The sequence below is a fragment of the Thermobia domestica genome, chromosome 1, assembly GCF_964235325.1.
Source record: "Thermobia domestica chromosome 1, izTheDome1.hap1.1, whole genome shotgun sequence".
NCBI lineage: Eukaryota > Metazoa > Arthropoda > Insecta > Zygentoma > Lepismatidae > Thermobia > Thermobia domestica.
In genome coordinates, this window is record NC_137454.1 from 324648152 (window position 1) to 324660661 (window position 12510).

Below are 12510 nucleotides of genomic sequence, written 5' to 3' on the forward strand. Positions count from 1 at the left end.
ATATGTACATGGATACATGATATGGTGAGATTGTGCTATTTTGATTTCCATAGTGCATGAGGTAGGAGAACGAAGAGTTGGTGAACGACTGAACAAAAATAAAACCATTTACCTGCAGAAGGAAAAATTGTAATAGGTACTATCTTTTATCTTTAAGGGCACTTACACTAGCGTAGCTAATGTAAAAACAGGGGAAAATGTACATAGCGTAACTCCCAGAATTAAGTGAGCTTTTAAAAAAGTTATTAGATTAAAAGCAAGGTATTTTTGAAAAAATAAATAATTGAACACAAAGCTTCAAACATATGAAGACATCTTTCCCTTTACTGTCATTGGTAATGGAAACTTGATAAAGCTTCCGAAATATTGGATGTTAATTTTGTAGGAATACAGAAAGGTTTGTACAAATTTTATTGATAATACAGGGTTTCTACAAACTGGAAAGTCAGATAAATTAAAAATTGTCAGGGAAACCGGTTGAGATCAGAGGAAAAAGCGAAGTATCTGCGGACGTTTTTGTTTTGATAAATGAATAACATTTAAAAATGGCAAAAATATCTTTAACGTAAAGCCATTGTGAATTATTGTTGCGACGAATCGATGAACTGGAATATGTGGAACTTACTACGTCACTTGCATTACTTATTTAGTGACTCCTGCTTTTGAAAGAAACAAGAGATTACAAAATTTCCTGTGAAGTTGTGCAGCGACCACTGGTTGGAAAATACGACTTGTTTTTCAAAGGGCATTGGAAATTTCACCATCATCACAGGCATTCTGCCATTATTGGCTTGCTGCAACTGAGAAACTTCCACGGTCTTCAGCTAATATTTCGATAACGTCCATCAACTTCAGTCTTCTTCGCCCTGTCTTTCTTGCCACCATATCCTTTAGCATGATACAGTTCCTTCTCAGCCAATATGTTACATTTTTTCTTTTCCTTTTTTTTTTTTTTTAATCTTCATTTGCTTGAACGTTTCGGGCATTCATTCATTTTTCTCATTAGTTTTCCACTCATTCTTTTTCCAGTCCACATTTAAAAAGCTTCCAGTCTTTTTACATCGCTTGTGCGTAATGTCCATCTTTCTGTCCTATATAAAACAACACTCCGCACGAAGCATTTATGAGTCTTTTTCTCAACTGTTTATTCAAGGATCCACAAAATCGAATTTTATTCCTCCTAAATGCTTCTTTTACCATTCTTATCGTTGCATATATTTCATATTCACACTTCATATTATCACTAATAATATAGCTTAAGCATCCAGAACTTGTCACTTGTTCTATATTCTCCCTTCTGCTCTTATATTTGACACCGACTGTCACCTTGGCTTTTGCCTTTCTAACATTTATTTTCATCCCATGTTCTTCACAGTCCTTCTTCAAGATTTTGTGTCATTTGAAATTTGGGACATATATGCAGGCCCATATTTAGGTGGTGTTCTGTGCTCGAGCACAGGGCAGCAAAATTTTGGATTTTTTCTTAAAGATTCACAATAAAGTAGCAACCTACAGACTCCCGCTCAAGCGTGAGAAAATATGTTAATGTGTTTAAATCGCTCTAATTACAGTAGTTACTAATTAGCTACCTTATCTGATAATTACTAAAAAGTCATCCTCTCCACCCCTACCCCAAGGTGTGAGAATGAACTTGAACATCATGAAAACTGATTCCGTTAAACTCAACGAACTCGAAAACTATGAATTCAACACTAATATCTGTCGTTTTCAATTACTTTTAAAATGTCTCTCCCTCCCTGGGGCGTAGAGTATGACCTTGAAGTTGAATGGGATTAAAACTGTCACTATTCATCTCAAGTCACCCCAAAAACTATGAATTCAACTCTAATATTGTTCGTTTTCGATTATTTTTAAAACACCTCCATGTTATTCTTATGGGGACTTTTCACCCTCACATCACGCTCAGATGTTACCTTGGGGCCTGGAACAGGTCATTTCGATCTTTTCTCTGAGAGCTTTAAAACATATGAAAATTTCATGTTTCTATCTAATACGGATCTCGAGTTAAAAACACGCTACAGACAGACACACGAACAGCTTAAGAATTAATAGAACGCATTTTCTCTGGACAGTAAATTAAAACCTACATAAATAAATCACATGCCAGTATTGAGAGAATGTGTCTGCAATGGATGAGTGGCTAAGCTTGTTGACTTGTAATCAAGAATCAAGGTGTTTCTGGTTCGATTACCGGTGGGGACACAAGTGGTTCGGATCCCAAGTTAAGTTGTGGGACCCGTCCTTAGTACGTCATCATAATCGCAGGGAGGGCACTGGCAGACTACCATGGGTTCACCTTGCCCAGGGACCTTCGGGTCAAACACCTACTTTCGGGCAGAACACCACATAGTAATCATCATTGTGAGAATAAGAACATTTAAAATTACGTTGCAACTTTTTTAACTTGTCATGCATAAAGTGCTACTCAACAGGAGCTGGTATGTTTGCAAAATCACGGCTTGTTTCCTTGTTTGAAACATAAGTTTATGGGGGGCGGCAAATCATTTAGAGCACAGGGGCGCAAATTTATATATACGGGCTTGCATGTATGGTTAAATTTTTTCAAGCAAAGCTGCCAAACACGTGACCCATAGAAACCCTGAAGAAGGCAGCAAGAGATCCATTTATGGAAAGTCCAAACTGACTTTCTGGGCGATGTTAGCCATTGAATACCAGCCCTCCTTGCATTAGTTTCAGATTTCAAGAACAATGCCCTCATTCGTGTTTGATGCTGTAGGTAATTTTTTTTTACGAAATCTTATGATTCGCCCCGGAGTAATTGTTACAAAATTAAAATTCTTTCACGATGTGCGTATAATTACAGTATCTCGGGGGCCGCGGTGGCTCAGTAGTAGAGCGTTCACCTGTGGTGCTTGGGGTTCCGGGTTCGATCCCAGCCTCCGCCAAGTGAGCTTTGTGGTGGACAAACACCGTGTGCATGGGTTTTCTCGGGGTTCTCCCGTTTCCTCCCACCTTCTTCATTCCACCATTTCATTCATTACTCATCATCACCGTCTCCTTTAGCCTAACCGGCATAACCGTGGGACGTAAAACTCAAAGATTTCATTTCATTTATTTTTTTCAATTACAATATCTCGACCTATGCAACGAAACTACAGTGCAAAGCACGAATGCTTTCTAACCAAGTCACGGCTCATGTGGAAGCGCGTCTGTACGGAGCAGTTGCGTCAGAGACGCACGGTACGTATGCGCGTAAGCGAGAGTAGTAATGAAAAAGTGAGTTTTTGCAGTAATACGAGTTCCTATAGCACTTACAACAGTTTCACACTAAAGTCTGTTTCAGGCAACCTGATAGGAAACTCCCCTACCTCCCACCACTTACCACTGCAGAAGGGGAAAGTAAGTCGTTGACCTTCAAAGGGTGGGAATCTTTTCTAATAAAGAGAATCGTGTAAACTCTAAATTCGTACGTCAGTTCGCTCGCACCTGATGTTGAGAAAGCATTGCTGTTTCTTTTAACTATCAACTCCGAGTAAAAAACAACTACTGTTTTTAATTTTTGTATTGTAGAAAAGTATTGCATATATTTATGTACTAAAGTTTACCCTAGTGTAAAACATTTTATTGTCTTAACAAATATCGAAAACATTAAAATCAATAAGAGCTTAATCTGCCTATTTTGTACGAATGTGGAAATTAATCCCTAACCTGAATACAAAACCGGGAACTGTGAGGTTTCGAAAATAAAATGTTGATGAAAAATACTTGGAGCGAAAGATGCAAACGTTCAGGCGAATTAAAATGCTATTCAAGCTTTCATTTCACAAAAGCTACAAGTCTTATAGAAATAGTAAAGTTAATAGAAAAACTAACTTTACAGAAATAGCGAAGTTAATACGTATAAGATAATCATGACACGTTGCTTGTGTGGGGAATACGCACTAAGTCACCAAGTCCTATTCAAAAAGCCTAGGAAAAGGAGACTGTTAGCTGGGGGAAAGAGGAGGCTTCTGGACAATGTAAAGGATTTTTGAAGGATGGTAGATAAGAAACATAGTACATTGACTTTTCGCAGGTTCAAATTTAATGGAAAAGTTCGTTTCTGCTTCGATGAGACTTCGAGCTCTTTAATCCAAAGCGTTCGTTATTTTTGTGTGATTGAACGAACTAGTATTTATCGTTACTCTTTCTTTCTTACACAATTATCAACTCTTGTTACAACGTTAGACTATCCTGCACGCCATAACCTTTTCTTTCGTGCAAGTTAATTACTGCAAATGATTATTCCTATTGATGGAGACCAATAATCTTTCTAAGACAAAAAAAGTCACTTTTTTCCCTCTTCTGCAAGAGAGGCTCAGCAAACATTGTTATTAGAACACTATTATCAGTATATATATATAGTTCTTTATAATGTAAGAACATCTGTTTATAAGAAAGGATACGAGAAGTGTTTTTTAAAATATCATTTCAGGTTCTATTGTTATCATCTTAACGCTCTGATAATTTATCCATACATATTGTACTTGGTTTTCGGTTTTACACCGTGTGTGTGGCTTTTCTCTGGGTTCCCCCATTTCCTCCCACTTTCTTCATTTCACCATTTCATTCTATTCTCACCATCACCGTCTCCTTTATACTAGCCGGCATAACCATGAAACGTAAAACTTAAAGATTTCATTTTTGGTTTTCGATTGTATATTATTATGTAATTATTGTATCAACAGGTAAATACCCATTCAATTACCAACCCTGCCATCCTTTGCCATTCCAACATTATGTCACAACCCCGACTGCCAAAAAGAAGCAAAATAAACAATACAACTGTTCAATAAAATTTCCATTATAACACATGTGTTACTTACCTCACTAATACAGGTAAATGTAATTCAGTGTTTTAAAATACGTAGTGTTATTATGAAAGTTGTAATTCATTATTTAGACATATTTAGATACACTCTATACCTCCATGTGCGGGAGCTGATGGTGGAAGACGGAACACCAACATTCGCCTGTACTTGAGCGTGGTGGGGGAAAAACTTCTTTTTCCTATCAGGTTATGTGGAACAGATTATAGTAACGCTCTAGTTTTACAATTTTTGTATGCTCTGCAGGAATATTAATTCCTCAAAAAATAAAGAGCTTCCTCCTGGATAGATGGGTAGCGTACGCATCTTTGGCGTGGAAGAACCGGGTTCGATTTTTAGCAGGAGCTCATGTGGCCCAGATCCCTCGTTAAGCTGTAAGTACACGTCTCATATAGCCTAGCTGCTGAAAGGGACGCTAAACTGATAATCAACTCATATTTTAAGGCTAATTTAGTTTTAGGATAGAGTAGGTGAGTTTACTTTAGGTTATTGTAAGTTAGGTTGAGTTAGTTTAGTTTCGGTTAGGTACGATATCCCTGGACCTATTCTACGGCGCTTAACCGAAAGTAATATCTAATACAGTCGTTTTTGATATGCAACTACAGTTTTGTAAAATTTACGAAAGAAGTATGAATCCTGACTTCAGAAGAACATATACGAAAACAGAAAATATGTGGATCTTACCTGTAGCATGCGTAAAATGCGACAATATCTAATACAAAGTCTACACATAAGAACGTACTTTTAAACATGGAAGCGATAACAGGAAGTGTTGTAAGTCGTGATTCTTGATGATGAAAAAAAAAAATGTTCGACTCGTTCCAGTGAGTCGTGTGAAGTAACGTACTGGTAGTGATGATAGTGTCCGGGAACAGTGTTAAGTTATGGCAGAGCTGACTGATGTCGTATTCAAACACTAAAGAAAATTAAAACAGCAATTTGAAGTACCTGATGTGAAAAAAATATTACAATTTCAAGGAATCCCTATTTTTTAAATCCTCATATCCGTAGATTGTAGAAAGAAAGAACGTAGGCCGAATTATTTTTTTAAAAGCAGAGGATATTCACACTGGATACTAATAAGCTCTTAGCTCTAGACTGGACAAGTCTAGCTGGAAGTGTCTATATAGTGTTCAGGCATAGCTAGTGAGATCACTGACTATACAGCACATTTTCGAGTGTCAGTAGTGGATAGTCCCATGATCCAGGTACAGTATTACCTGTAACTGTGTGCATTCAAAAGCTGCATTGCTGCGTAGGTGATTCCACTATGTCAGCATTGCCACGCCTCTACTGTGCCAATCCATTTCGCAGTCATAGCAGTAAACTAAGGGTTGGACTTCGCCCGGTGCAAGCGTGGATGGCAGAACTGGCTCCACAACTCAAAGCTCCATAGTCTGAGCAAGGTGTGCAACAAATGCAGGAAGGAATTAAGTGGGCGCCGTTTCAGAGCAATTGATGTACAAGCAAGTGATGACCAAGAATCATCTGATGGGTAGTCTCTTAGTGCAAATCCTGACGCAACAATTGACGTATTGAACCAGAACTTTCAGGTACTTGGTGCATCAGAAGAAGAAGCTGAAGAGATTGGTACCCCAGGTGTCTCTCCCGACGTGGTCACACGTAACTCATTGTAGACTCCAGGCCCATTCTTGGTCCAAGTTGGCATTTGGCACACTTATGCTGAAGATATGGGGCTACCTTGGTACTCAATTTCAAGGAAATCAAATGGGCAGTTTCTGAGATATCATTGATCCAACATTTTCCCGGAATATGATATTTGATTTTCAAATAAATGTTCCTGACATATCTTGTAGCCTATTCTTTCCTCTTCAAAATGGTATATCATTTTTCTCTCTAGCTCAATATTTACAGGAGATATGACCAATTAAAATTAACAGGATTCTACAAAAAAAAAAAAAAAAAATCAAATTTGTCCATTTTTACGACCCTGTACTCTGAAACTACAGGGAATACAGGGCTACAATTCGATGCATGATCATCTCTCATAGAGGCCTACATGTACACCAAGTTTCATCGAAATCTTACACCATAAGGTTTTAGACTTAATTTCACATGGAGTGACCCGATAACTAAATTTCTTCTAATGGGGAGACTTTCATTCAAATAAACTCCTGGTTTTCGTTTTTCTGTTTGAAAGTTTTGGTCGTATTTATACATATTTTATGCAGCGATATGTAGTTTTGTTTGTAGACGGGTGTGGAGTCTTTCTTTAAAAAGTAACAATACATATGAAAAAAGCAAGTCAGTAAAAATAAAGCATGCTGAAGAAAAATTGTCAAATTGGTGAGGAAGAATCGGCTGTAGGGGAGGAGGAGATCAACTTAATAAGAATTTCATGTAGTCATGGTACTCTAATGAAGAGTCAGGGATTTTTGTTTTTATAAGAACCTATAGGAACCCTGCTAATGAAAGTGAATGATTGTTAAAGAATTGGTGGAATAAAAATGTGGAAGGAAACGGAAGAACCTACGAACACGATGTTGTCCATCACAAACGCACATAGCACAGGAACTTCTCGCACCAGAAGTGAATTTGTACTGGAGAAATAATAGTCGTACTACTGTTATCCATGTGTCCCTCATTAGTAGAACAATATCACTCGTCATTTAAAAGATACACTTTAATGATGATTAATACAAATATGCAGTAGCATAAGATGAAATATATAGATCGTAATGAAGTCTAACAGTGCATATATATATATATATATATATATATATATATATATATATATATATATATATATTACTTTGTTTTTGTATCGAAACTGAAATTGGCTTTTAATTTTTCGCTTTCTCTTTATGATAGGAAATTGAAAATGGAGGGACAGCAGATTTCAGCTGAATTTTTTTCTAAATGTGTAAGAGCAGATGTTTATGCAGTGAAGTTTATAGATGGTGATGTTTTTGCAGGTAATCTTTCAATTTCATTCTGATGCTATTGCTTACTTTTGAAGTTCAGAAACTTTAGGAAAGCGTTTCATTTGTGTCAGTATGTAGCAGTAATAAAACTAATAGTTCAGAGTAAATGCTCCAGCAAGTATGTATCTTTTTCTCCTCCTGTAGGGGCGAATTAAAATGTTTCCTCGATTTCAGCATCGAGGTGTATAACGAACTTCGGGAAGTCACTTTAGAAAAACTCTTAACATCACTTTTAGAGATGATTGTTAAGGCACATGTGGTCTCAAAATCTTAGAAGACATTCTAAAGTTTAAAAAAAAAATGTAGGTGATTCTTCCCAGTTCCCACAGACCTGCACATATCGATATGCATTTTCCCTACTATCTGTCATTGAGTTAACATCATAGTACGCCACAGCGGTCCGGAGGTCGATTCTCGATGGAAACACTGGATCGAATAGGTGTAACAGCTTTATCAAGCTTTCCTTATTTACACTAGGGAAATGCTGGGATGGTACTTAACAAACAGGTCCTGGCCTCTTACCTTCCTTCCTCCGGTTCCCAGGATAGTTACTTCCCGAGGAATGTCATCCCTCATGTGACGAACTTAATGCCATAGACACTGGTAATACCCAGAAATGTGTATAAACAAAATACCATAGTATACAAGCGAAATGAAGCATCTGGAAGTTGACACAAACAAATATATAATTGTCTTGTAGAGAACAGTCATAAATGACAAAAGCTAAATTTAAAAACTGGCATACTTAGTGATGGAAAATCTAAGCCTGTGGGAGGGACGAAATCACTAAAAAAGAAGACAAAAAGAAAGTGAAGTCTCACAGTAGTGATTTCGTGATACAGCGAGTAAGATCATGTGAATGTATACAAGAAGTTGTTTTTAGTATAGTTCTAATCCACTCTGAAATCTTTTTAATTTTTTGTTGAGAATTATGGTTTATTGACGAATGTAAGAAATATATCAGGGCTGTGTCATGTACCACATTATAACATACATGTTACCCAAGAAAAGTTTCTACTGTTTCTCATTTTGTCTCTAACTTACTCCTGAACAGAAACCGATATAGGTAGATCCATTAATGTAAAACATTTTATTATATAGTTTAGACTTTAAAAAATTGCACTTAAATTTGGATTCAAAGTAGCAATTAAATCTCTTGAAAACTTAAGAGAAATTGTAACCGATTGGCTTAAACGCTGATCGTAGTTTGAGCCTCTGGAGGGCGACTTAAATTGTGACTAAATATTCGTTTGCTTCTTATTAGTAGTTTGGAATTTACACATGCAACATATGCTCACGCAACACCTTCAGTCATACAAAGGTAAAAAACATTACTGGGCAACGAAGATTTATTGGCAATTTCATTTAAAGAAAATGTAAACACGACGCACAAACCTTCCATGAAATGTATAGCTCACCAATATTAAAATAATAATAATAATAATAATAATAATAATAATAATAATAATAATAATAATGTTTAATGAATCTCTATGAAATACCCTTTTTATTGTGATTCACTTATACTAGTCCTCGATCTCACTTTTCCATGCTATTTTCCAAGGGAAAAAAGACAGCAGCTTCTACGTAATTATCTCCTTGCGACGATGCAAACATTACCGATGGATACTGTTGTAGATAATAATTCTCCCACAGTGCATAATATTCCTTGAAATTCTGTTTACTTTTTCAAATGATTATGTTTCAAATTCACAGTACGCCACAGTTGAATAATCGTTATACTATAATACAATCCTCTGATGAGGTTTTCGGCACGTACGTAATAATGTTCTATAGGGAAAAATTAATCACTTGAAGTTACTTATTTAAGACATATACGCACACTGAAATTCAAGAAAGTAGTTTCCCAGATTGGCGTTGCTCTTCCAACCGGGAAGTCCGGAAGGATTGACAGTAGTTTGTTTAAATACTCAAGAGTAAACAAATGAAATTCCGTCAGTAGCGCACATGTAAACCATGCTACAAGTAAACTATTCAGTCGTAACAACATTGATTTTCTTATCCTAGAACCGTATATCGTGAAACGATTTCTTGTCCTGGTTTCTCATGTATGTTAAAATATTGCTAACTCGTGATATAAGAATGTTCAATAAAAAGGCACTAAGTAACATACATATAAGAATGTTTTAGTTCAAATAAATTTCGATTAGCAATATTGTTTTTAATTTTTTGTAATATAGGAGAATGTCATTACAGTCAAGTGGTTATTCTAAATACAAAGCACCAGCAAGATAAAGGGAAATGAAATATTGGAGTGAAAGGTAAAATTAAATGCTTTAAAGGTATATTTTTTAATTTTTAACTTAAAAAGTGTTACTATGTGTTCAACATTTTAATACATATTTAATTATATAGATTATATATCCATATATCTATGAAAATTCACATGATACAGAGGTTAGTTTCCAATACGTACAGTTTTACTGAATTATTCCTCCAAGAGTTTTATATATATAAAGTCTAGTCTTTTAAAGTTGTTCGGGAAAGTAATTTCATGTTAGAACTTCTGACAGTTAAATTGTGGTAGCTGTAGAACAAGAAAGTATAAGTATTATACTTTCCAATTTATTCATTAAGCGTAATTCCTTGAGACAGAAACAGGGGGAAGATGAGATGTGAAAAGGATGGACATTATTCTGATACCGTTGTGCTTCCAGAGGAAATAAAATGGAAATTAATGTTAGCATGTCATTTTCGTTACATCATCATTACACAATAAGTGTAGTTTAATGTTTTTTTGCGATCATCATTCTTCTCATTAATTTTTCAAATAGACGCTTAATACTGTTAAAAATGTAAGATTATGAGTGCATCTACTGCAATCGAGAAGCACACAGACAATTAAAAAAAAAAATCCAGCTTATATCGATCAACATGCGTAAGTAGTCCTTTTAATCTTAATTCTTTTCAGGCGTTGGAGGAGAAATTCATGTTTACAGTCCGTCATCTGCAAAACTTACCACGAAGCAATCTGTGTTTAAGGGACAGAAAATACATGGATTCAGCTCCATACGAAATGGTTATTTGATTGTATACGGTGGAAGACAGTGTAGTGTGATACAGTGGAATAAACTTGACAGGTATACAAAAGATACATTGTTTTATTAATATAATAAATATTGACTATATCTTACTCTGAGAAGTAGATTTTATTAATATTTTAGATATCTGACTATAACTCGTTCTATTTAGTGGAAGCGTACTGCAAAGAAACTTAAGAAGTGCATGACGTCCATATAATGTACGTTCCTAGAATCTAAACATGATGATAAATTGGAATGTAACTTCTCTTATCAACAGCCAAGTGGAATCTGAACCACTACTGATGCTTGTGTCTGAGACTAAGTACCTCTACAGGAAATCGAGCCTAAGAGCACACGAACTGAAATAATGAGTATTAGCTTCTTGACCATGAAGAGACATAACTTTCATGGAAGTAGTTTTCGAGTAAATGAAACCAAGTACATATGCATCACACAGGTTTTATTACATCGGTATGGAAGTAAGAATATTGTATTCACAATAAGTTCTAAGCTCAAAACGTTGTTTTGTAGGTTATTACAGATTGTATCGTGGTGGTCGTGTAAGGACTGGATCTTGGACGTGAAATGGACTGCGGTAGACGATATAATTCTTATTGGCAGTGCCTGCAATGTAGTTGAGAAATGGAATTGGAAAACAAAGCAGAGATTATTGAAAGTATCATGCGAAGAAAAATGTGTTGTGTATCCTTTATAATCAATTAACATCTTTAGAATTCTAATTTAATTGTTAGCGTTATATGCATCTATTAGATGTAATTTAGCTGAGGTTACTGATATTTTTTGCACCGTTTATTTTCTTTACTTGAATTCCAACGCAAATATTAAAGAAACTTTCGGTTAGGAATGAGACTGATTAAGATCATCATCACAGTATAATTTATAGCAGTGTTTATATTTGATATTCTTGAACTTTGAGTGATTTTGGCGTAACAGCAAATACATCATTTGGAGGTGTTTTTAAGATAACTAATCATAGGTATATCAAGTCTCTGGTAACCAAATGCTTCGTTCCATTTGACATACAGTCCCCGCCAATCGAACAGTTCAATTTTGAGTTTCTACGCAAGTAATCGTGATAAGGAGATAAGTGAAACCCGTTCTTCGTTGATTGCATCTTTAATTTTTTTCAGTACAGTTTCATTTACTTATTCTCTTGCCATGTTTAGCAGGTTAAGTCACTCATATTGAGTCGAATTACTTTACTAACGCATTTTGCACTTTTGGTGCTGGGGTTCTAAAATTGAAGTAAAACGAATGCAGATTTGATGCAATAAATAAATATTTGTTAGTGAAGATCTTAATGCTCAATGTTAGTATGACGTATTAAAGACATTAATGGCATAAAATATGAGATTTTACCATATGTCTTCGAGAAGAATGATATAAAAACTGCATTAATGGTTATAAATCGACGTATTCCATTCTGTATTTGAAATGAATGGAAAGTATTGGTAGAGAAGCCTCCTCTGAAGTACAAGCTTGATTATTTTGAATAATAGTGACAGATATTGGGATTATGATGATAAGTGTCAATATTGAAGGAAAGGTTAGTTTCAAATATCTGTCATTATGTATACATTTTGACCACTTGTAGATTTTAAATGAAATGTTATTTGAGTTTGATGCAGATTTCAGTACTTTATGATCTCT

At 35.5% G+C, this 12510-nt stretch overlaps 1 protein-coding gene across 2 annotated transcripts in view; it reads left to right on the forward strand.

Annotated features, from left to right (window-relative positions):
* Positions 1-12510, forward strand: part of LOC145662964 (tRNA (34-2'-O)-methyltransferase regulator WDR6) — an 87166-nt gene that overhangs the window by 4242 nt on the left and 70414 nt on the right. For both annotated transcript variants that reach the window (XM_081729041.1, XM_081729049.1), the window contains exons 2-4: positions 7683-7786; positions 10728-10896; positions 11371-11541. In XM_081729041.1, the coding sequence (XP_081585167.1) occupies positions 7693-7786; positions 10728-10896; positions 11371-11541 (434 nt within the window). In that variant the 5' untranslated portion in view covers positions 7683-7692. The remainder of the gene's footprint in view (positions 1-7682; positions 7787-10727; positions 10897-11370; positions 11542-12510) is intronic.